Source organism: Ursus americanus, chromosome 22 (assembly GCF_024610735.1).
Source record: "Ursus americanus isolate L20-20 chromosome 22, mUrsAme1.1.p, whole genome shotgun sequence".
In the NCBI taxonomy this organism is placed as follows: domain Eukaryota; kingdom Metazoa; phylum Chordata; class Mammalia; order Carnivora; family Ursidae; genus Ursus; species Ursus americanus.
Genome location: NC_142148.1, coordinates 28,172,704 through 28,197,979, shown reverse-complemented (window position 1 = coordinate 28,197,979; position 25,276 = coordinate 28,172,704). Strand labels below are relative to the sequence as shown.

The 25,276-nt window shown below is 54.4% G+C and overlaps 1 protein-coding gene across 1 annotated transcript; it reads right to left on the bottom strand.

The window, feature by feature from the left end:
* Positions 1 to 716: 716 nt before the first annotated feature.
* On the bottom strand, positions 717 to 24,678 carry TGM6 (transglutaminase 6). The gene is made up of 15 exons (XM_087853951.1): positions 24,586 to 24,678; positions 23,997 to 24,114; positions 16,914 to 17,036; positions 14,087 to 14,260; positions 13,310 to 13,552; positions 12,436 to 12,554; positions 11,035 to 11,163; positions 9,440 to 9,617; positions 8,768 to 8,906; positions 6,498 to 6,601; positions 6,178 to 6,420; positions 5,141 to 5,482; positions 2,136 to 2,290; positions 1,703 to 1,836; positions 717 to 870 (listed from the first exon to the last, which is right to left on the bottom strand). The coding sequence occupies exons 1-15, from the start codon at positions 24,676 to 24,678 to the stop codon at positions 717 to 719; spliced, it is 2,448 nt and encodes an 815-aa protein (XP_087710077.1).
* Between the last annotated feature and the right edge of the window lie 598 nt (positions 24,679 to 25,276).

Genomic DNA, 25,276 nt, shown 5'->3' with positions numbered 1-25,276 from the left:
AGGTTTGTCGTCTTCAGCTTCTTCTAGGCAGCAAGAGCCCCTCGGATGCTGGGCCGGGGTCTTCACGGAGGGAAGATCTCCCATTGCTTCAAATTGAATGATTTTCAGCGCCTGCCTTTGGGGTAAAGCTTAGAGGGTGTGAGTGGCGGGCACACGGGCCCCAATTCGGCCTCTAGCTCGCCCTGTGGCCGCGGGTGAGGCTCTTCCCTCTGAGTAAAATGGGAGCGTGGAGGGGTGTTCAGGAGCCAGCTCTAACACTTCTGGGTTCCTTTTCAGGGCCGGGAGGACGTTCTTGGGTCTGGAGCTGGTCCGAGCACAGAGGAGCCAAGAGAGAAGCAAGGCGAGCCTGGGGGTCGGCCGGGGTGACGGGGAGCTGGCAGGGCAGCAGGTGGCAGAGCCGGGGGTGCCTCGGTTATTGCGAGGCTTGGTCTGTCAGCCTCCCAGCAGTGAGGGTGATCGGTGAAGGTGGGAGAGGCTCCCTGCATCATCTGTCGTTGTCCAGAAGTTTCAGAATTGCTGAGTCTAACACCTCATTTTACAGATGGGGAAACTGAGGCCCAGGAGAGGAAGGGACTCGCCCAAATTCACAAAGTGGGGCAGAAACTGAAGGAGAACTGGAACCCGGGCCTCCTGGCTCCCACGCAGGAGAGACCAAGAGGTGGACAGGAAGGGAATGGGGGCCACCTCCTCCCCCCTCAGCCCCTTGTGGCGGCCAGTCACTTGGCTGTGGCCACGTGGATGACCACAAAGCCCTTGATGTCCGGGAAGTGGGGGCTGACGAGGTCCACCTGTAGTTGCCGTGGGCCGCTCTTGGATGGGGTGATGTTGAACTGGACCGAGGCCCTCTCCTGGGGCTCCAGGCTGGGCACACTGGGGAAAGGGGGTGGGAGAAAGGCAGACCATCAGCCCGCTCTCCTTCCGAGTCTGGCCCGCCCTCTTCAGACCCCTTGGGATCAAGGTCACACCTTGACACTGACACTCAAGCCTTGTCAATATGCTTCCAGCTTAATTTTCCCTTTCACCGCTTCTCACTCTTTCCAACCAGCCAGGCTTGCCCCTCCCCGTGCCCTGAACCGACCATACACTCCCTCTCTCTGGGCTTTTGTCTGCACTGTTCCTCCCACCCAGGATGCCCTTCCCATTCCAATCGCACCCAAGGACCAGATCAAGTCCCTCTTCTTCCAGGAGACCTTCCCTGACGACCCCAGCCATTGAGACCTCTGACTGGGAAGACCTCCATCCTTCTTGATACCTGAAAAGCTTCTTGATTCATTTAAGGCCAGCTCCACTGTACCTTTTCCCTGGTTCCATCCCGTCCCCAGTTAAGGGCTGCCTTTGATTCCCTCGCCCTGGGGATCCATTTCTCTGCACAAATCGCACTGTCCTCCTTTGAAGGACTGCCCGTCTGTGAGAACACTTCTCCGGGCAGAACCGCGTCTGTTCATCTTGGCGTTCCCAGCCGTTGCCACGTGGCTCAGGAACAGGTCATGATGATTAAGGGTCACGTGAACGAGTGAGTGGGTGAGTTATACGACTAGCTCATGACTAAATGAACGAAGGAAGGAATCAATAAACGAAGGCTGGTGTATCTAGGCCGGGTCCTGGGGGTCCAGAGTCTCTCCCACACCCCCCTCTGTCGGCTGCTTCTCTGTGGCCCGTCGTATAAGGAAGGTAGGGCTCCCGCTCCCAGGCTGACACTTACTCGATGCTGAGCTGTCCCTGGAGAAGGCCACTGCCCTCCACCATCAGCACACAGTCCTCCACTCTCTCCAGAAGGGGGTTGACCACCGTCACTTTCACCATAACCGCCACCCCCACCACGGCGGGGCCCAGCACCTGGAGGGGTGATCCCCATCAGTCATTGTCCTCCTCCACACTGCCCCAGGACACCCACAGGTGCCGGCTAGGACGCTGGCTGGAGCCTGGCGTGGGCATGAATCATGGCTATGCCCTGCGTCCACCTACCCCCTTACCGAGCTCCATCATTATATCTGGCCCCTGCATCCATGCCCCTTGTCTCCGCCTTGAGAGCTGAGGCCCGAGCCAAACGCACAAACCCGCCAGGCTCTGATGCCCTCCCCCAGCTGTGAAGGGGGCCTGCCGGGAGCAGGGTGGTGGATGCAGACGGGACGCACCTTGATGGTGATGAAGTCCTCCAGAGTGATGTCCTTCTCCACCAGGAGCTTCTCTCCCTTGGTGACAAAGCACATGGCAGCCAACAAGATCTTCTTGTCCTCTGTCAGATCTTCCTTATACTGAGAGTAAGATATTGTGATTGGGATCTGTTTCTCTGGAAGGGAAAGCAGAGGAGGGAGTTAGGGGTCCAATGTTCTCCTTGAACGGAACCCAAGAGGAGGAAGGGAAGGCTCCATTCCTAATTACACTCTCTCTGGTCCTTGCCACCAACCTGAGACTGGCATTATTACTGTCAGTTCACAGATGAAGAAACCTAAGGCTCAGAGAGGTTAGTTTCTTGTCCAATGTCACACAGCAAGTAAATCAAGGAGCCAAGATGAGGTGGGATTCCAATTCAGGCCAGTTGCCTCCACGACACCAGATGGTTTCTCCAGAACTCCCGGAGGTGTGTTTAAACTTTCCATAATTATCCCAGATGCAAGTCTCTCCGTCCATTATCAGGAATCCACTCACTACTGATTGAGTACCTACTATGTGCTATGTGCAGAGAAGAGGGGGGTCAAAGGTCTGCCTCAAGCTTCCAATCCAGCGAGGAGGCCCACTTCTTTGCTGCTTCTCCAAATCCTCCCTCCCCATTAAGGCCCATCCTAGTCAGCCCCCCAGGTGGAAAGCCTTCACGGGTACCCCACTCAGTGATCTCTTGCCCTCTGCCTTCTGAGCTCCCCTGGTCCTGGCCATCTGGGTCTCTCCCCAGCCGCAGACACCCTGCCCGGGCATGTCCTTCTCTTGAGCATGGGTCGCCACAGGCCCCAGCGGATGCCTGTCGTGTTTGGGTGTGTTGGGACCACTACCTGTTTTTTCCTTTAGGTACAATGTGTTCTTTCTGATTTGCTCCCGACCTTACCACCCCCTACTGCTCTTCCCATGTCTGATTCATTCCTGCCCCTGAGGGCGTCGGGTTTCATCCTGTGGAAAATGTCCTTAAAGCATCTGAGCTTGGTTCACTTTATGTTTGCCCAGAGCTTTGCATACAGTAGGTGCTTCTTGAATGCATGAATGCCGAGCCATCTGTCAAAACTCTACATTGCTTTATGGGTTTCCTTCGCCCAGGAGGTCATGACTGGGAGAATCCTTAACACAATAACAGCAATAATTATAAAATCTAACCTTTACTAACTTTTACTGCTGGGCACTGGAAGCACATTCGTCGATGAACGCATTCAACCCTCACAACAGTTCCATGAGCAAGTATTATTATCCCCAACTTATCATCTCAATAATCCTGTTAATTCCTGCAATAAATTGCATTTTCCTCAGGTGGTAGACATTACCCCAAATAGCCTACACGTGTTATATCATTTACGCCTTGCGTGGCGGGAGATCGGTGGTTCTCAAAGCGTGGTCCTGGGACCAGGGGCATCAGCATCATCTGGGAACTTGTTAGAAATGCAAATTCCAGGGGTGCCTGGGTGGCTCAGTCGTTAAGCGTCTGCCTTCGGCTCAGGGCGTGATCCCAGGGTCCTGGGATCAAGCCCCACATCGGGCTCCCTGCTCCGCTGGGACCCTGCTTCTTCCTCTCCCACTCCCCTGCTTGTGTTCCCTCTCTCGCTGGCTGTCCCTCTCTCTGTGTCAAATAAATTTTTTAAAAAATCTTAAAAAAAAAAGAAATGCAAATTCCAAGGCTCCTCAATAAAATATTAGCAAATTGACTCCCACCACATATAACAAGAACTATCTGTGTATTTATTTAAAGATTACACATCTATTAAAATGATGTGGATGAAGAGCTTATAAAAATACGTAAATAACAATAGAATGTGAACAGAGAGAGGCACTAATAAACACTGAGTGCCCACAATGTAATCAGACCTGTTTGGCAAAAACCAACAGGCATTAAAAATATGGAAGGAAAACATGTTAACAGTTGGTAGGTGGGCGGCAGGATCCCAGGTGACCTTCCTCTGTGCCGTCAAAATCTTTAATGAAGACATATTACTTTCTTTTTTTTTTTTTTTTAAGATTTTATTTATTTATTTGACAGAGAGAGACAGCCAGCTAGAGAGGGAACACAAGCAGGGGGAGCAGGAGAGGAAGAAGCAGGCTCATAGCGGAGGAGCCTGACGTGGGGCTCGATCCCATAACGCCGGGATCACGCCCTGAGCCGAAGGCAGATGATTAACCGCTGTACCACCCAGGCGCCCCGAAGACATATTACTTCTAATATGAAAAAAGCCAGGAGAAAGTGCACGTTAGTTCATATTTCCTTATGAAGCGTTATTTTGCGATCTGGATTTCGTGAAAGATGAAAAGCAAAAAAGCGAAAAGGTGTGTGATGTTTCTTTCACATGTTTTCCCTCTGTCAAAACACACAAGCTTCACCAGAAACTGGGCCCAGAGGAACAATTTCTTTGTTTAATTGAATCCTTAGAGTGCAGAGTGTTAGGTGAGAGGGGAGGGGGGGAGCGAGAGAGAGGGACAGACAGACAGAAACAGGAGGGAAGGAAAGGAGGGCTGGAGACAGAGAACGTTGTGGGGATAACAGCTGACGTGTGTAAAATTCTCAGGACAGGGCCTGGCACACGTCAGCACTTAGTAACCATTGCTGACTGGTCCATGCCTCTCACATGGGACACCTGCAGCCAGATGGGCTCCAGAATTTGCTGGATTTTAGAAAGGTGACGAGGCATACTCCATAGATTGTGAAATGTTCCCAGCGGGTATTTGTTCGGGGTGTAAACATTCACAGGGATTGAGGTCACCTCACCCCCATACCAGTTCGCCATCAGATGATTGTGGGCTTTTATTACTAGTCTCATTAGTTAGCCCCTCTGAGCTCAGTTTTCTCATCTGTCAAGTGGGGACAAGAGGCAAGGCACTGAACACGTGCTCAGAAACACCCCCTTCTTTCCCGGGAATGAGCACAGGATGCTGGGAAGTCCCGCTCTGCTCCCCGCCCCATAAGGGGTTGGACGGTTGAGGTCCCCCCAAGCGGGGGCCTTCCTACCTTCTTCCGGCCCCAGCTGCACCGAGTGGGACTCGTGCAGGACCTCGGCCACCGGCCTGCGGGTATACAGGATGGTGGCAGCGCTCAGGTTGACTCGGACCCTCTGGGCCCGGGAGGTGAGGTTGGCCAGGCACAGAGCCAGGCTCAGGTCGTGGCCCAGCTTCGGCGGCTCCAGCATCTTGAACTTGCCGGTGATGTTGGGCTTGGTGGCAGGCTCCAGGAGGTCGTCACGCCAAAGACCACGGCCGCCCCCCCTGCGGACCCGGGTCCTCCTCCCAGAGGATTCCACGCTGAAGAGCTTCCTCACGGCCTTGCGGTATACCTGCCTCTCCTTCCGGGACCCTGCGGGCATCGCGAAGGGTGAGGTGGGCACCCTCCCTCCCCGCCCCCACCCTGTTCCAGGGCCTCTCTGCTCGGTTCCCCTCCTCTCCAGGCAAAACCACCCCTCCTTCAAAACTTCGATTTGGCCCGGCCGTGGGAGGTCTCCGGCTGACAGCCCGGCCCCAGATGCATACCTCAGCCGTATGCGCTGTGTTTGGTTCCTGGACCATTGAAATACATTTTACATCAGTCGCCAACAGCTTCAGATCGGGAAATTTCTCACAAAAATACAGGTTGGCAGCTCTCTGACAACTGGGTCTGAAGGCTGCTCGATAAGGAGAGCCGACACTTTTGCAGCCTTGCTCCGGGCCACGCACTGCCGTTCTAGATGTCATGTCCCCCCCCCCCCCCTGCCCAGGAGTCGGTGCTAATATCATCCCCATTTTATAGATAAAGAAACCAAGGCACAGAGAAGTAAAGCGACTCATAAGGGACTCCAGATTTGAACCTAGGCCGTCTGGCTCCAAATTCCATGTTGTTACTCATGCTCCCTCCCCACTGTCTGCACAGGGTGATGGTCTCGAGCTGGGTAACGGCTGCTCCCCTCGCCATCACAGCCCCCGGGGGAGGGCCCGGCCCAGGCTGGCCTGCTGGTGTCCCGCCGCAGCACGCAGGTCATACTGGGAGACTGACAGAGGCCGTCATATTGCCCTTACCTTCCGGGTACTTGTAGAGGCCGGTGATGTCCACGCGGGAGTCGCTGCCCACGGCCTTGGTGCTGATGCACCTCCCGATCTTCTTAGTGTCCGAGTACACCCGCTCCCGGCTCTCATCCTCGTGCCACAGCCAGGTGATGTAGTCCGCGTTGACCTCCGCGAACACAAAGGGGCCGTCGTGCGCCAGGTGCACGTCGCCCTCGCGGATGGCGGTGACGGAGGCCGGGCCGCACCGGAACACGCCTGGGCAGGAGGGACTGGCGTGAGCGGCTCGGGTGAGGGTAAGCGGGGGTCTGCGAGCCGCCCGGCTGAGCCCATACCTTCGCTCTCCTCCTGGGGGGTGGCGTCCAGAACCTGCCAGCCATTGTAAGACGGGCCCAGGTCCTGGCGGGCAAACCAGCTCTCATTCCAGACGTGGAAATTCCTGCCGCAGAGAGAGGAGTGGGCAGGGGGGCCTTCGGTGAGCACAGAGGCCCAGAGGATGGCAAGTTCCTGCTATGAGTCCGGCCCTGGCCCCAAACTGCGGTACTGGGGCTGAATCTTAGGAGCCATTCACTGAACCATATTGGTGAACAGTTCTCTATACAATCTGATAGTAAATATATATATAGGTATATGTATATATGTGTGTATATATATATATTCCATATATATGTAGGTATATGTATGTGTGTAGATATAACTATATATATATATATGTATTTATATATCAATCAAGAACCTGTTGTTCAAGGTACCAGAAATACAATCACAAATAAGACGGAAGATCTTGCCCTCATGGAGCTTACATTCTAGGAAAGGAGAAGGGGGATGGAGAGAAGGCAAAAATAAAGAAGCAGATGGATAAAACAAGTGCAAGGAACAAGGAACGCTGTGAAGAAAGAGAGAGACCCGAGTGGTGAGTAACTGTTGGAGATCGACGCTAGGAAAATGACATCTAAGATGAGGCTTCAATAAGAAAGGATTAGCCATTGGAAGAGGGATGGGAACAGTGTTCCAGGCAGAAGGAACAGCATGTGCGAAGACTCTGAGATAAGAAAAATGTTTGTGTCTTCAAGGAACAGAAAGTACGTATCTCTGGGCTTCGGTCAGCACGGGGGTAGGTAGGATTCAGATTATGCAGAGCTTGGTAGGTCTTGGTAAGGAGGTCAGACTTTAGTTTCCTGTGTTAAAGATGAGAACATGAGTCTAGCAAAGTGATGTCATTTGCACAAGTTCACACAGTACGGAAGCAGGAGAGACAAACCCTGGTTTGCCTGACTTGGCATCTTTCTAGCTGACCTCAGGACTCCTCTTAAGGAGGTAGTGGTATTTGTGTGGGAGAATATCTAGATAAGCACTTGGGTATAAACTGATAATCTCTCTGGTAAGGGGGCCCCAACAAGAGAAGACCTTTTTTTTTCTTTTTTGGTGCTCCTGCAGGGAGAGGGAATGAGGAGAACCAAAAGGAGGAGGAAAGGGGAGAAGAGAGGCAGGGAGAAGGAATGAGGCTAGAGACCTGGTTTTTCCTGGTTTTGACCATGGTTTTCTATACAGTTGAAAGTCAGACCAGGTTCATACCCAAGCTCTTGCACCCACTTTGCTGTGTAGCCTTAGACAAGTTACCTAACCTCTCTGTGCTCGCTTTCCTCACTGACAAACTAGGGATCATGCTGCTGGCTTGCCCGCAGACTGTTAGCATGAGTTAGCACGTGTATGACACTCAGAACTGGGCCTGGCGTAGACACCACTGGGCGTGGTGTTATTATTATTTCTACAACTTTATTTTAAAATTGTGAAATGTAGGAGCAAGATGAACAGCATTCCATCATGCTGCGACACTACGTGGGTAAAAAGCGGGGGAGCGAGGGGACCGCGAGTGTGTATGTGAGTGTGTATGTCCTCGTATCTGCAGAGCTTTCTTGTGAAGGGGCGTGAGAACCTAGTCGCAGGTCGCCTCCGTGAGGAGGACGGGAGGCTGGAACCGGGCGGAAGGAAGACTTACCGCTGTCGCCCATTGGGTACCTTTAGAATATTAATGCACATGCATGTATTTCCTATTTTAAAAAATTAAATTAGGGCGCCTGGGTGGCTCAGTCAGTTAAACGTCTGCCTTCAGCTCAGGTTGTGATCCCCGGGTTTTGGGATGGAGTCCTTCCTTGGGGCTCCCTGCTCAGTGGGGAGCCTGCTTCTCCCTCTCCCTCTGCCGCTCCCCCTGCTCCCTGCTCCTCTACTTGCGTGCTCTCTCTCTTGCAAATAAATAAATAAAATCTTTTAAAAAGTAAAAAAAAAAGTTAAAATGAATTATTTAAAGCTTTCTGGGAAGAGTCTTGTTAGAGCTGGGAAGGGAGGTGGTCTCCCCCTCCCGAAACACATTCAGGGTGCAGGCTGCTGACGGAGCAGCAGGGACAGGACACGGGGGGTAACGACACAGAGGGAATCTCAGGCAAGGCTCGGAGTCCCACGGAGGGGGATCTGGGGTTCAAGGCAGTCAGATCTTGAGTCCCCCCCCCCATTGGCCTCTGGGTCACGTGTCCTGGGGCCACCCCTCCTGCAGACAGGCTCAGGGAGCCCTGGGGCTGGGCTGGGGACCCAGAGGACTAGGACCCACCACATGCTGTCTTCTGACAGGTCGTCCAGCGTCCGCCCGAAGGAGTCCACGTATTTGTCCACGCTCAGGTTCCTGTCCGTGTCATGGGCCGAGTTAAAGTTGGACACGACCCGGGTGGCGATCCCCAGGCACCTAAGGACTGAAAAGCAGGAGGCTGGTGCGGCCCCCAGCAGGTGGCAGGGACCCCCCCACCCCAGTGTCCGGTGGCAAGGGGTGTGGCAGGGACCCCCCCAGCAGATGGCAGGGACCCACGTCTGCCACAGCCCCTCCCTGTCTCTGTCTGTCCGCTTTGCCTGCTTCACTCTCAGAAGCGTCTCCTTCCCTGGACAACCTCTCCAGGGACTTCCGAAGACACTAGGCCACCCCGTAAGAATAGGCAGGCTCTGAGGGAGCGGAGGCCTAGAGGCCACCGGACTTGCTCAGGGGCACTCAGAGCTCAAGACAGGAGGAGCTGGACCTTCTTCTGCAAAATAAAGATCCAAAGTCATGTAAATGAACTAACTATCTGGTTTCTCTCATCCTTAACCAGACTTCTCTTTTCCCATGGACAAAATAGGTAGACTGGGGGAGGGGTCTGTGCAAAGTATGGAAATATAGGCAAATGAGGGAGCCGGCTTGGGGTGGGGGGTGGGGGTGGGGGCCGGGGGGGGGGGTCCTTCTTTCCCCGGGTACCTGTGCACATGACTCCAGCGAAGACCCAGCACTGGCCGTATTTGACTGGCTTGAACCTGCCCTTGAACCACTTGTGCAGAATGGCCACGCTCCCGCTCCAGTGCAGGGGGCTGGTGCCGCCGCCGTACTTGCCCTGCCACTGGCCTTGAACCACGCCGCGGTCATTGTTGCTGTTCACCTGGCAGAGGAGGGCACGGGTCCACCAGCGTGCAGGGCTCCCTTCTCGGGACCACGCCATTGCAACACCATCTCATGTTTGGACCACCCCTTCCTTTTAAATTAGCTGGAAACTGGGGGCATCTGCTGTCCTAAAATGCCTGCTTTTGGTACCATGGATCATTTTCAACGCCCTTCCATTGGAATACTCTATTGTTGAAAATCACCTATGATTTTACAGCGTTTCCTCTTTTAAATGATCAGTTTTAGGAACTGTTGGTGGTACAATTATAGAGGCAGCTAACGTTCATTAGACACTTGCTGTGTGCAGGCCATATTCTAAGGGCTCTGTGCACACTATATTAACCCACTTTAAAGGAGGGTTCATTATTTTTCTTTTTTTTTTTAAACAGATTCAGAGGGGTTAAGGGACCTGTCGAAGTCACACAGCAAGTTAGCAAAAGGTGTGGGTGACCCCCAAGTTCAGGACTTTGATGGAGCCTGTACCGCTATCCCCCAGGGCTGCTGCACTGCCCCGTCTGGAGCCCGTCACTGCTTTTGAGTCTCTGGGCTCCCACAACTCTCTGAGGTCTCGAGGAATGAAGAGTATCAACCATGAGAAAATCGGCTTCATACATGTTTGGAATCACAGATACCCCCCCACTGATCTTAGCACCTGCTTGCAGCAGCCCTTCCGGCTCTCTTTTGAGGAGGAGGAGGCATTGTCGTGGGGGGTAACAGAATAAAGACGGCACTCCTTCCACGGAAAGATGGGCCTCTGTACCCCCTCCCTGAATGTGGGCTGGCCTGGGACTGCTCTGACCAATGACTAGGGCAGGAGGGATGTGCTGCCGATTTCCAGGCCCAGGCCTTCTGCGACTCGAAGCTTCTAGCTTCAAATTCTGTTTCACAACCACCGTTTGGGGAGAAGCCAGCGGCTCTGTCTGATTACCCAGAGAGCGCCATGCTGTGAGGATGCCCAAGCTAGCCCCCTGGAAAGGCTGCATGGAGAGAGGGAGCCACAACTGGGCCAGCCTCGCTGTTCTAACCAGCCCAGCCCTGGGGCCAGACACGACAGTGAGCAAGCCAGCAGACACAGCATGGGAGAGAACCAAAGAACCCCTGTCTGCTAGAACCAGGCTCCGGATATATGGTCTCACGAAACCAGTCCAGCCATCGGCAGCCGTTCAGACACCCCCCAGCTGAAGCATCTTGGAGCAGAGACAGGGTGTCCTCACGGTGCGCTGCCCAAGCCCCTGATCTATAAAACTCGAAGCACAATAAGGGGTTGTTTTGTGCCACTGGGTTTTGGTTGCGATTTGGGGCAGCGATAGAGAATGAGAACAAAAGGCGACTTGGGAAAATCCCAGAGTGTGACCCTGGGGTTGGCTCAGGGACCCAGCAGGACGTGTGTATGCAGGGATGGTGGGGCTCCTCACCATGGCGCTGATGGCCCTGCTGACGTAGATGGGGTCGTGGCGGCGGGACACGTCGGTGGCGGGGTCGTTTTGGTGAAGAGGACTTCGGTCCAGGATGGAGAGGCAGATGTTCAGGATATCCTCCTCAAACTGTCCCCAGAGAGGCTGTGCTTAGAGGCCAGAGCCTCGCCCGTATTCCAGAGCCTCCCATGATGCTTACCCAGTGGGTCCCTTGTGTCATGCAGGGGAGTTTGCCTGCCACCTCCCGGGGACACCAGAGAGCATCCCCAAGTCTCAGGAACCCTCCCTCAAAGAGTCACTGGGAACCAGAAGCTCAACCTTAGTCATGTCCCTCCCCATTCACTCGCCACCCCCAGACTCCCCACTACCCACAGCAAAGCGTTGGTAACCAGGTGACTCTGGGGCCACATCTATCCTGCCGCCACACCCCTTTGGCTTAAATGACTTTTCCAAAGACATTTGAATGAATGGACAACATTTAAAAACTGGAGGATCTTTGCATATGAATTAAGATTTCTGGTCTCTGACAGTCCCTGAAGGGTCTTTGGAAGGTCTGGGGAGCCCTGGGTTCACTTTCCCACATGGCAAGAAGAAGCAGGTGCTAAGGAGTGGTTACACCCTAAGTGGACCCCAGACTCTCCAGTCCCTGGTCCCCAGATTAACCTCTGGCTCCTCAGCGTGACAGTCAGGGTCCGTAACTTGCCCCGCCAACCTTTTTCCAGGGCACCCGAAGCCCAGACCAACCCGACTCTTCTAGCAGAATCTCCTCTGCTCCCTGACTCCCACCTCCGTGCTGCTGTGGGCTCTGCCCTCTGCCTGGCCACATCGCGCCCAGCGTGGGACACCCAGCCCCAATACCACGAGGCCTCCGCAATGAATCCCCGAGGTGGAATTTTCTTTCACGCTCTTCTGACTTCCCTCTACCACTCTGATGCCCTCCTCCCCTCCGCCATCTCACCTTTTATTGTAACTGTCTATCTGGTCAGTGGCTCTTGAGTGTGGTCCCAGACCAGCAGCATCAGCACCACCTGGGACCTCGTTAGAAATGCACGTTCTCAGGCCCCACCCCAGATCTCCTGAATCAGCAACCCTGGATGGAGTCCAGCCGTCTGTGTGTTTTTAAGAGCCCTCCGTGGGATTCCGATCCATGCACAAGCCTGAGAACCCCTGCTCAAGGCGGCTTATTCTTCTACAATGCACTGTATCCAAAGCACCTCCCCTTCCCAAGGACCCAGCGCAGTCTTGGCACAGCTAATAGTAGGTTAGTGAATGAGCGGATTCGCTCTAGGAGTCAGCCGGGCTTGCCCCTGCTGCGTGGAAGTGAGCAGACAGAAGGGCTCCTGGGCTGACTTTCTGCACACCCCAGCCTGCATCCCCCGTCTGGCCTGTGCCCCTGGAGACCTGCCCGTAGTTCCAGCCCTGGGCTCGGATGTGCTTCTCCACGCCTCGGAAGATGATGCCGCTGTCATTGAGCACGTACTCCTGTCTCTCCTCCTCTGAGTCCAGAAACACGTCGTCCTCTGAAAAGCAGTCGTCAGGCGCAGCATGAGCGGGGGCTCTGGCCTTGCAGGCCTGGGGCAGAGGCTACATTGGGGAGAGCGGCGGGATGGTGCCTGGGGGCTTGGGACGGGGTGGGGGCGGGCAGAGGGGCTTATGAGCTCCTAGGTTGCCTTCTGGCCAAGCCCCATTCCACCTGGGGGACTGCATTCCCCAGGCAGAGACCCACCCCAACCCAGCCCAAGACTGAGGGCTTTAGGAATCCTGACCCTTTGGTTGACCTTGCTTAGTGCGGACAGCAGCCTCACATTTCTTAAATATTCATCAGAATACTGACCGCAGTATTCCTTATGACATACTCTGTACATTACAAGCATTAGCACTATGAATTCTCACCATTATCCCAAGAGGTAGGCACTGTTATTACTCTCATGTCACAGATGGGGAAACCAAGACTCACAGAGGGAGGAGACTTAGCAGAGCGGGGCCTCAACCAAGGCTGCTGATGGTGACAGCCTGGGCCTCTGCTCCCACAGGGCCCCATCCCTGCAGACTGGCCCCGCACACCAAAACCACTGTTTCCTGCCCCTCTAGCCCAAGATCCTTCGTAGCACCTGGGACCCTGCCCAGGTTCCCCTGCCCAGGCCCAGCGCCCCCCAAGCTCTTGGCATTCACCTTCCTGTTGCTTAGATCTGCCTCCTAGATCCCCTGCTAAGGGTAGGCCCACCTCTAGGACAGCTTCCAGGAAATCCTCTGCCTCGGACTTGCCAGCTCCTACCTGGGCACCACGGGTTGAAAAGGAGAACAAATTTGCCCAGCTTCCGGTCATTCTGTTTTCGGCGAGAGGAGACCCTGGTGCTTATCAGATAGCGGCCGATGACAGCGTTGGGAGGGCTGGCGATGCTGACGGTCACGGTGTTCTCCATCTGAGCCTCTTCCACGGCCGTCCAGGTCTTGTCCACTCCCAGCTCCAATATCTGGAACACAGCTTTGGTGTGGTGGTCCTCAGAAGCCTGCGGTCCTGGCAGAGAGGAGAGGGAATCAGGAGACCCAGCCCCCCCCCCCCCCCCCCGGAAACCCAGCTCTAGAGAAGCAGGGAAGCTACAAGCCTGGAACGCGAACCTTCACTCCCCGAAGTGCCGGGACACTGTTGGGGGCCACCTCTGCTGTTCCCGATTTCCCACCCACCTTCTGGATCTAGGAGAAAGTAACAAGACCCCTGAAGTCAAAGTCTGTCATTTGTCTGTCTAGGAAAGAAAAGCTTGGGCTCCAAAAGTCCCGAGGAATTTCCATATTTTTCCAGACCCTTCGATTCCTTAGTAGGCAGAGAATTCCAGAACTACGTCATCTATCTCACCGCCTGCTGGCAGGGCCTGCCAGCCATCCGCAGCAGGCTGTCATCAAAAGCCTTTAGGGGTCAGAGCTCAGCCCCCCTGCAGGGGCTGGGACTTGCTTCCCTCCAAACTGGGCTGATGACCAAAGGGTCTCAGGTCTCTGGTTGCAAGACAGATCTTTCTGGATGTAGACCAGCAGGGGGCGCGGGCGAGACAGTTACCTGTCTCCACCGTGAAGATGATGGTCTCCTGGTCCTCCAGGGGTCTGCTCAGCTCCAGCACCAAGGTGAACGCCTGGCCCCTGCGAACCACCAGCTCAGGGCCAGGGTACTCCTGGGTATGGTGGGCAGCACCGTTCTTCCGGCTCAGCCAGTCCACCTCGGTGACTCTGATCCCTGAGCAGGAAGAGGACAGGGAGGTGAGGCCAAGCCCTTGACATGTGTCTCATCCACGCCTGCCTTGACCTCGCACCTGCTTCAACCTGCCAGTCATTTGCTCATGCGGCTACTTTTTATCATATGCAGTTGGTTCTGGTTATTCGCAGTACTTACATTCCTTAAAGCCGTCGTGAACACCGAATTAGCAAATACTGAACCCATTACCTGACCCCCAACCCCAGCCCCTGAGCGCCCAGCTGACAGCCAGCACTGGACTTGGCAGCCATGGGACTGAGCCATCTTGCAAGCAAATCCTCCAGCCTCTGGTCATGCTGCCTCCCCTGATCCCAAATGAACTAGAAACCAGCTGCCCCCACTGAGCTCTGCCTGGACTATGGGTTTGTGAGTGAAAGAATGATTGCTGTGGTTTTAAGCCTCTAAGTGTTGGGGTGATTTGTTATACAGCAGGAGATAGCCGGAACACGCAGGTGCCCCAGGAATAACTGAGATGGAAATTTCCAACAAGCCCAGTAGGATCAGGACCCAAAGTTAGATCTCGTTTAAATAGTATCAGTAAATGTGAACTTCCTTCCTTCTTTCTTCCCTCCCTCCATTCCTTCCTTTCTTTTTTTAGAGGAGGGTGGGGCAGAGGGAGAGGGAGAGAGAATCTTAAGTAGGCCCCATGCCCAGCGTGGAGCCCCACGTGGGGCTGGATCTCATGACCCTGAAATCATGACCTGAGCCGAAATCAAGAGCTGGACACCTAGCTGACTGAGCCACCCAGGCACCCCATGACATACTTTTCACATCCAAGTTTGGGCTGTCAGTTCATACCTGCTAAACTTTTCAACAAGCAGCTCTGGTATTTGGATAAATCTTTAGGACTCTTCTTCAACAAGAACATTCAGCTTCTTTCCAATACACAGATCCTAACTCAGAGGCCTCATAAGACTCTCCCAGGTGATGTGAAAGCCACCCTGCCCCCAAGTATGATAATGAGAGTAATAAGATGAATAGTTAATACATATATATTTAATACTCACCATGAGCTAGACATTATCCTCTGTGACTTACATTTATGAATTCAGTTAATCCTGACAACAACCTTGAGGTAAATACTATTCTTATGATTCTTTTTACCGATGAGAAAACTCAGGCACAGAGAGGTAAAGTAACTTTACAAAGGTCACACAGGTAGTATGAGTGGTGCTAGGGTTCCACGCTATCCTGCCTCTCTGGTGATCAAGGACCCAGATCAGGTATTGTCTTGAGTCATTTGGGTGTGGGATGGAGAAAACACAGGATTTGGAGCCGGGCAAACCTGGACCCTGACCCCAGTTGGGTCAATTCTCGTGCACCCTTGGGCATGTCACCTCACCTTTCTGAGTCTTCGTGTCCTGATCTAAAAATGGAGGCCATGATAGCACCTACTCCACAAGATTCTTGGAAGGATTCCGCCAAAAGACTGCCCCCGCAGGAAATTCAGTGCTGAGGCATTTTGCATACAGTAGGCACTCAGCAAGCGTGTTCTTTCCATCTTTCTGGGGAAGGTGGGACCTGCACTCTGATAGCACAGTCTTCTGTCCCTTTTCCTGCTCTCCCTCTGCCTCCTCCCACGGCCAAGGCCAAGGCCAAGTCCTCTGTGCGGTCTAGGAGCCCTGAGGCAGGCCCTGTAAGTAATTCTTCCTATCCTTCCACCGTGGCTGGGATGGATCTGGTCCCAGGATTACTCGTCAGCAGCATCTAACGACTGGGGACCAGTGACAGGCAGTTGTGAACAGCACAGATGTGGGCACTCTGCCCCCAGCTTCCACGACTTCTCGGGGGGCTTCTCCTCCTCCAAGGAAGAGTCTCATCTCCTCAGCCTCGTTCTTGAGACCTCCACTGGGAGGCTAGCCCCACTTTCCAACCTGCCATCACCCATTGTCCCACCCTTGACTCTTAGAGTAGCCCATCGTGGGGTCACTTAGACGTGGGTCAGCGCCCTAGATAGGCCATTTGCTTACTGCGTGTCCTTGAGCATGACTTCACCCCTCTCACCCACAAAATGGGGATAATAAGGGCTTGCTTGCAGCTTTACTGATGAGATTGAATAAGATGACATGTGGAAAGCACCTGGCACACATCAAGTGCTCACTGAATGTCCATTTCGTTCCTTCTCCTGTTGTACGATATGATGGTTCATTTCATGTGCCAATCCGGCCGGGCCACGGTGCTCAGACATTCGGTCGAACATTATTCCGGATGTTTTTGTGAAGCTGTTTTGTGGGTGAGATTAAAGTCAAATCGGTGCTCTTTAAATAAAGCAGATTGCCCTCCGTAATGGGGGGAGGGGCCTCATCTAATCAGTTCAGGCCTTAGTAGAACAAAAACCAGCCTCCCCCGAGCGAGAAGCAATTCGGCCCGCAGATTTGCCTTTGGACTCCAGCTGCCACTCTTCCTTGAGCCTCTAGCCTGCCAGCCTCTCCTGCAGACTTTGGACTTGCCAGCCTCCATAATCGTGCAAGCTAGTTCCTTAATACAACTCTCTCTCTGGGTCCCCTATCATCTATCTATCTATCTATCTATCTATCTATCTATCTATCTATCTATCTATGATCTATCCATCTGATAAAGTTCAGCAACATGGAAACCACCATGCTGGAAAGGCCTTGAAGAAAGACCAAGATACAGATGTCTGAGAAGCTCAAGGACCAAACATGGCGGGAAGACGACTTCACGACGATTCCGCGGACGGCAAGGCTGGGGAGATGCTGGGCCGCAGCTGCCTGGCTGTCCACGTTCAGCATCAGAGCTGTGAGCGACAGGGATACTGAATGACAGCTAAGGTCTGAAACCAGTGTCTTGGGGGTGACTTTTTAATGCAGCTACAGTGAGGAAGAACTTCAGAAATCACATCTCTCCATGAAGAAGTGGAGGGAAAGAAACTCCCTTGTGTGGCCTCCTTTACCTACATAGACTATGGGCACGTGGTGGCCCTCTCGGGGGCAAGGAATGACGGGACTTCTGTGGCCTGGAAAAGGCAGCTCCTCCAGGTCCTAATTGGTCTATGAGACTGGGGAAGGGGTGGGTGCATTTATTTTTTTAATTAAAAAAATTTTTTTTTAAGATTCTGTTTATGTATTTGACAGAGAGAGAGAGAGCACAAGTGGGGGGAGTGGCAGGCAGAGGGAGAAGTGGGCTCCCTGCTGAGAAGGGAGCCTGATGTGGGGCTCAATTCCAGGATCCTGAGATTATGACCTGAGCCGAAGGCAGAAGCTTAACCAACTGAGCCACCAGGCACCCTGGGGTGGGTACATTTATATAAGGAGGAACTCAGGAGGATCAGAATGGGGTCCCTAAACTCTTGCCTTTCGAGGTTCAATATTACTGGAGGTTTTTATTTTTGTTAAAGATTTTATTTATTTGACAGAGAGAGACAGAGAGAGAGGGAACACAAGCAGGGGGAGTGGGAGAGGGAGAAGCAGGCTTCCAGATGAGCAGGGAGCCCGATGCAGGGCTTGATCCCAGGATGCTGGGATCATGACCTGAGCTGAAGGCAGATGCTTAATGACCGAGCCACCCAGGCGCCCCTACTGGAGGTTTTTTGATAAAATGAGTGGTCTTTGTTTTTCTTTGAAGTGGTCTTTTTTTTCTTTTAAGATTTTATTTATTTATTTAAGGTAGAGAGCGAGCGAGCCAGAGAGAGAGAGAGAACACAAGCGGCGGGGAGGGGAGGAGCAGAGGAAGAGGGAGAAGCGGACTCCCTGCTGAGCAGGGAGCCCGATGCAGGACTCAGTCCCAGGACCCTGAGATCGTGACCTGAGCCACAGGCAGACTCATAACCAATTGAGCCACCCAGGTGTCCCCTGAAGCAGTGTTGATTGGAGGTCTGCCGCTGATACCCTCTAAGTTTACATCTCCACTGGGATTTCTCCTTTGAAACCCAAACAATAGGTTCAGCCATCTACCTGAAATCTCCACTGGGGGGTCCTCTAGGCAAACCCAGCCCAAAACAGAACTCTCGATTTCTTCCCTACCCCATCCCCAAATCCCTGCTCTCCTGTGTCTTCCTAGATGATGCCCCACGTGCCCTGGCTCTCAGGCCCAAACCAAGGACTCTTTGATTCCCCTTTGCTCTCGCATCCCTTATCAGAGGCATCATCAAGTCCAAAACATGCCTCAAGCCCACCACACACCTCCATCCCCACCACGACCCTAGGCCAAGCTATGGACATTTCTCTTGTCTAGACTGCGAAAGTCTTTCAGCTAGTGTCCACTTACGAGGAGCCGGGCTGGTGCTACAGTCTCGATTCGTGGAAAAGGCTGGTTCTAGCTAGCTCTAACTAGGCCGGAAGCCCTCACGGGGCATCATGATTTGGGGGTAATGACTGAGCATGTGAACGGGCGCTCACACAGCTGACACGTGAATCCCAAGCTTGGGATGGTGGGTGAGCAAGGACTGGTTCCCACAGTGACCCCGTCTGGCGGTATCCTGAAGAGCAGAGCCAGGGACTTCACCCTCCCACCCGGCCGCACAGGCACGCTAATTCTCACATCTGAAAGTAGAACGGAAACCTGCCACCGGTTTACCCCCAGTAGTTTTTGGTCAGGAACCTTCCTCTCAAGTCCCAAAGTTTGAGCTCAGGTGGCCTCTGTTTAGTCTGCAGGCTCAGGCAGGAACCCCAGTTACCTTGAATATATGGGATTGTCCAATAGCCCCAGAGCTGGAAGGGCCATCAGAAGCCCGGGGCTGTATTTTACTGACGAAAACTAAAACCCAGAGATAGAAAGAAAACGACTTCTTGCCCGAGGACACCAAGTCCAGCCATACCCTGTGCGGTGACAGGCCAGAGAGGATGCAATTGTTTTTTATTTTTTGTTTTGTTTTGTTTTTTAGGGGATGAGTGAGGGGTCGGAGATAAGGCTATGGGGTGATAATTATCTCAGTGCTGGCACGCCCCAGGGATCCTTGCAAGGGGGATGGTTAGGAGGTAAAAAGAGTCCCTGGGTTCCAGGTCATGGGTTCAAGTCCCAAGGATCCCATCTTGGCTTCCCCTTTCCCTGTCACAGCCCAAACCAGCTCCCTCCGCCCTTTGGCCATCTGGAGTCTCATCACAGTGGGCAGAGAGGTGGGATGAGTCACAACGACCATTATCATCATTATCCCCAAATCTCAAAGACCATCTCTCTCACGACTTCCTGCCCAAGTCAAGTCCCTCCTCCGAATTCTCGTCGGTGGCTACAGGGTCATAGCTCCAGCTCGCATACCTCGGACAGGCAGCTCTCCCACCGCCCAGATGTTAAAAAGGTCTTCCTTCGGCTGAACCAAAGACTTTTTTCTTGCAGCTTTCCCCCGTTTGTCCCCGCTCAGCCTTTCCCTCACCCTCACAGACCACCGCCGTCCCTTCTAGCCCTTGTCACTTTTGCACAGCTGTGGCTGGGAAACCCTGAGCCGCCACCCCACCCACGCCATACCTGCCCTGACCCAGGATGTCACTGCTCTGGTCCCTGCGCCGTCCGTCTACATGACCATCACACCCTCGTGACCCGGCATTTGTGGGCTGATTGTCAGCGCTGGGGGTGGGGGCAGGATCCCGCAGGGAGAAAGCAATTCTTCCGGTGATTACAGCCCACCTGGGCCCTAACCGGTGTCCTCCTCAGCCCTCATGGGGACCACTGGGCACAGAGGAGGGGAGGCTTCATATGGGGCAGCCCAAGGCCAGGAGACAGATGTGGGATGGCTTCCAGAACCCCTATCAAAATAAACCCAATGTCACCTCCTCCCTGTGCTCACTCCAAGTCTGCCGAGATGAAGGCTGTGTCTCCGATCAGTCATCAAGGAAGCCCAGACAATTGTTTGCTTCTATGTCTCTCTCCTTCCCCGGCAGCGCGGTGAAGGCAAGGCCCGGGTCTCACTCTCTCTGGGTTGTCTGAGCCCCACTCAGGGCCCAGGGCTGAGTTAGAGCCTCAGTGAATGTTGGCTGAATGAATGTCCCCCCCTGTCCATCAGTTGAGCAAGGGTGTGAAAAGGGGAGCTCCCCAGCTTCCTGGCACACCCTTGGGGATCAACACCAGTGCCCCGTCAGCGGCCCACACCCTGTCCCCCCCACCCACCCATAATCCCCTCTGTCAAGCCGCCACATTCCAAAACCTGCCCTTCCTTCGCGTCTTCCTTCCTCCTGCAGTCACGGGCCTAGGGGAAGCTCCTGCCGCTGGCTCCCCGTGGGATTCGGGTTAAGTTGCTTCCTCTCTCTGGGCCTCAGTTTCCTTATCTGTGAAATGAGTCCAGAAGAGCTTTTCCGGTTTGGGTTGTTGGCAGTTTGCTGAATCAAGGGCTTCTGATACCCCCGGGATTCCTCTCAGCCCTTCCCCACAATATGCTCCCCCAGCCCCCTGAGTGCGCACTGATGGGGGCTTGTCACACCGGCCCTGGGTGGGCACCAGGGAAGGGATGGGAGAGGCAATGTCCCATCGAGGAGGACTTCTCTGATCGACAGCACACCTGAGACCCTGAGGACAGAATGGAGGACGTGCTGTCAGCCCCGGGTCCCCGCCCTGGGGATACGCTGGGCGAGCTCCAGCCCTGAGCTCCAGCCCCACGGACAACAAACCCGAGGCTGTACCCTCCAGACACGTGGAAAGAGGGATGCCGTAAGAGCATTCTCTCCGCCTGTCCTGTCACCCCAAAGCCTCGTGGCCCCTCCAGCTGCTCTCCTTTCCTTCTCCTACCCGCCTTCCTCTCTTGGCCTTCCTTTCCACGGCTGTTAGGCGCCCGATTTCAGAGGCACACACTTCAGTTCAAATGCAGGCTTCACCCGTCCCTGCCTGTGTGACCCGAGGCGAGTGACTGAGCCTCTCTGAACCTCGGTCTCCTGGTGAAAATGGGTGTTGTGATAGGAGCCGCCCCCTCCCGTTGCAGCACTGAAGTGTACGAGTCACGTGGAGTACTGAGAGCAGTACCTGCACACGTGAGGTGCTCAGGACGCGTGCGTGCTGTGAATCCGATTACCGTCAGCACTTGCGCAAGAGCTGCGGGCTGCCTGTCCGGTGTTCTGTCAATTAGTGTTCTCCTGAATCTTCCACTTACTGGCTGTGTGGCCCTGGATGAGTGATGGGCCTCTCTGAGGTTCAGATTGCCTTCTCTGAAAAGTGGCAATAATCATAATACTTTGCTCATAGACTTTTCGGGAAGATGAGGTAAGGACCATAAGTAGGGCAAGGAGAAAATGCATCCCCTAAGCCTGGAAATGCAGAGAGTGAGAGGAGCCATTAATACACAGTCTCGGGCAACAAGCTTCAGTCAGGGTGAGCGGTCTCCATCTGCCTATGGTACTTAGCTCGGTGCTGGGTCCACAGTTCTCTGGGTCAGTGCACGGGAGGGGGGGCTCCTCCTCTCCCCACATCTCCCCCACCATTCGGTCCTCCCCTTCCCTGTTCCCACACATATTGTTTTTCTTTGTACTCTCCCCTCTTCACCTCTTGCTTACATCACCGCACGGCTCCGGCAGCCTCTCAGCATACTCCAGCTCATGCTGTTCAGTGCGGCCCGTTACTATGGAGAAACCGAGCTTCGGAGAGGAGAAGGGACTCTTCTGACTGCAGGAGGGTCAGCGTGTCATTTCCCCTGCTCCAGAGCCATCAAACCTACAGCCATGATGCTGCCATTCAAGGTCCCTCACCATCTGCCCCTGCCTGCCGCTCCCCTCCCGGCCAAGCGCATCTTCTCTCCAGCTCACTTGCTCACCAGCCGGCCCCAGACGTCAGCCTAAGTCGTACCTGGATGGAAGGTTGCCTCCCGCACCCCCAGCTCTTCACCACCAATCCACCCCCAGCCCTCGCTCACCCCCCAGCTCTTTCTCCTCCTGCCCTTGGGTGACACCGGACAGCTGGTGGTGATGCTCTCCTCCCCACATCTCAGTGGGGCTGAGCCCAGGAGGCTCTGCTGACGCCAACAACCTCTCCCAGACTCTGGACTCCGCGTAATTGTTTTTTAATGGGCCCCATTATGACCCTCTCCTTAGTACGCATCATGAACACCTGACCTCCAGAGCTAAATGATTAATCGGGGAGTTGCCTGGGGCCACTGCCCAATCTCCCTTTCCTTTCTGGGCCTGTTGGAAGCTGCTGGCCTCTCTCACCAGTAGGCAATAGTGAGAACATCCCAGCCAGCACCCACCCTGCCCAGAGTATGTCCCTCGAGTCTTAGAATTTCCGAGCTGAAAGCTTGTTACAATCCAATAATGGTGAAAGGGTCTCATTTCATTTGCTGGCATGGATCGACTCATAGGATACTTGAAGAACTATGTTGAGGAGAATTCCGGGCCCTGTAGGGGGTAGTTCGGGGGTCCACTAGTGATGTCTGCCGTGGACAGCGGGGAGCAGAGCGGCAGCACGAAGGCCACCGCTTTGCTTTCAGACTCCGATGTCTTGGTCATTCACACACCGATTGCACCCTGGGCAGGTCCCTGCTGCCCAGAGGAGTAGGTCCCCAAGAAGCCAGGAAGACCCAGAAGACCAGGGAACTGAATTCAGCCTAACGACCTGTCACTTCTCTTTGCTGGATGTGATGGGTCCCCCTGTTATTTTACAGGTGGACACACTGAGCTTTAGTGGCCACCCCGCAAGTTAGTAACAGATCTGACATTGGAACCCCTGTCCCTGACTCTGCTCCCAGAAGGGTCCTTTCTCAGCAATTAAACTTTGTCAACTTTAAGGCTGCTAGTATATCAGATAATTAGGGCAGAGGGACCTCTAGGTGCACCCTGAAAAGTAGATCCCGAAGGGAGGAGAGCCAGTCCCTGGACCCAGGGCTAACAGCGCGGATTAGCCCAGGTCTTGAAACAGCGGTCTGGGGTGTGAGCTGGGGCGGGGGCTGGCCCTCAGGGGGCAAACCCAGCCCGAGAGCCAGGAGGGCCCAGGATGCCCGAAAATGCTAGCAACTGCCAGGGTGGAGTGAGAAGAGGTTCAAATGTAACAAAGAAATTAAACTACGCGCCTTTGAAAGTCAAAAAATAAACAAGAGTTGACTGCTATGATTGTCACGTGAGCCTGGACAGTAGAAGACAGGAAGCATAAAATTAGGAACATCCTTTAAGACCTCAGAGAGTAGGACTCCTGCGTGGGCTGGCTTGCTCACCCCTGGACCCTAGCACTGAGCCAGAGGACGTGTAAAATACGGAGTTGCTAGCTAGCGGATGCGTTCCTGGGGTGGAGGCGAGTTTGCCCCTCACTATATTGGGCCCACAGGGGGTGGGCATTTTCTGAGTCTGCTGCCTCCGAGGCCCCTGAGATACTGTGGGGCTTTTGGCACGTTCAGTCTCATTATTTCCTCACCGCAGGCCCATGAGATGATTTCTAATAATGCCCATTTTACAGATGGGAAAATGGAGGCATCAAGGGCAAATTCTCCTGCTCAAGGTCACATAGTTCTTTTCACCTCAGACAGAGCTGCTCTTGCCCTTGAGTCTTTGGGGTGGGAATTTGAAGAGGCCTCTTTCTGCCCCCTCTCTCTTTCCCTGCTCACCAGACGGGTGGGGAAGACCGGGCTCCAGGCCAGGAAGGGCTCTGCCACGGCCTGGCCAGGCCATCTGGCGATGGCTCTTTCTATCTCTGGGCCTCCATGTTCTCAGGAACACGAGGGAAGAGCACAAGGATCGTGCAGCGAGGCGATCCTAAGGTTCCATGCTCAAGGTTTCACCGCACAGACACCCCGTTTCCTGAAGCTCCTCTCAGGGGCCCTGTGCCCCGAGGCCCCCAGGCCCGGCCCACTCACCTGCCATGCCGGGGCCAGCCTGCCCTTGCTTCCTCTGCGCGCGCTGTGCAGACCGTCTGGACGGCGTGTCGGAGCAGCCAGCCAGCCCCGCGTGCACAAGGCGGGTCTCCGGGCGCTGCTACCAGGACAGTCAGAATCTTAGAGGAGGCGTGGCCCTCCTTGCCCTGGCAGCGCCACCGAATCACCCACTAATTGCCCTGGCTGGCACCTCCGGGGTGTCCAGTGTGGGAGTGGCTTCAGCCAAGAGGCTTTCCGAATACAGATTTGGGAGCTGGTTGGGGGAGAAAGTGAGGCCCAGGGAGGTCACAAGCCTGGCAAGAACAGAGGAGGGGGGAGAGGAAAGCCCACGGGCACTGGGTTTGTGGTCTCCCGTTCTCACCCTCCCAGCAGCGCTCCGATGAGCAAAGGGAGGCTCAGAGGCTGCCCTCGAGGTCCATGGTGATAAGCTTCGGCGCTGGGGCTGGGGCCCAGGGCTCACGGCAGCTGGTCTGGGGCCGTCTTCTCTCATCCTGGGTGAGAGAAGGGGACTCTGGGCCACAGTGCTCTCTTCTGTGCGGGCTCCAGAGGTATCTACAGGGGTAAGGCCTACAGTCCTCCGCTGGGCATGCCCCCAATCTTCAAAGGCTGCAGACTTTCCAGTTCGGGACTTCTGAGCTTTGGGCTGGGGCGACGGGGTTGGCATGCTGCCCTGCTGCTCTGCTTGCTTGAAATCTACCCTGGGAATTGGAAGGAGACCCTGGGGGAGAAACTGAGGCCCAGTTTCTGTCTGGGCCCAGACAGTGTGATTCTTTGGACTTCTTGCGGGGTCTCCCTGTGTCAACGCAACCGCCAGGAGTGATATCGCCCTAGGCTCTTTGGGGGAGGTCAGTAAGAAAGCGGGGAGCGGCTCTGGAATTAGCCAAGGCTCATTCACCTGACTTTGTGAGCTGGTTCCAGCCTGAAGCTCAGAGACCAGGCAGCCACCCATGCCCATGACCTTGAGCAAGACCTCATCATCTCAGAACCCTGGCTTCTCTACCTGTGACCTAAAAGGACTGGCCTAAAGTATGAAGCATCATCTTAGCTCAAAGGCTATGATCCCAGGGCTCCAAAATTCCGGGCCTCAAAGCTTGTGAAGTCTCAACGTTGTCGAATGAAATAGAAGGAATTTTACCTTCCTGAAAGCTGGGAGGGAAATTTCTCTGTGTTGGTAAGTGCCTTGAGGGGATGACTTGGGGCCCACAGAGGCTGGGTGGGGCTGGGTCAGGGAGGAAAGGGGGAGTGGGGGGACGGAGACTCTG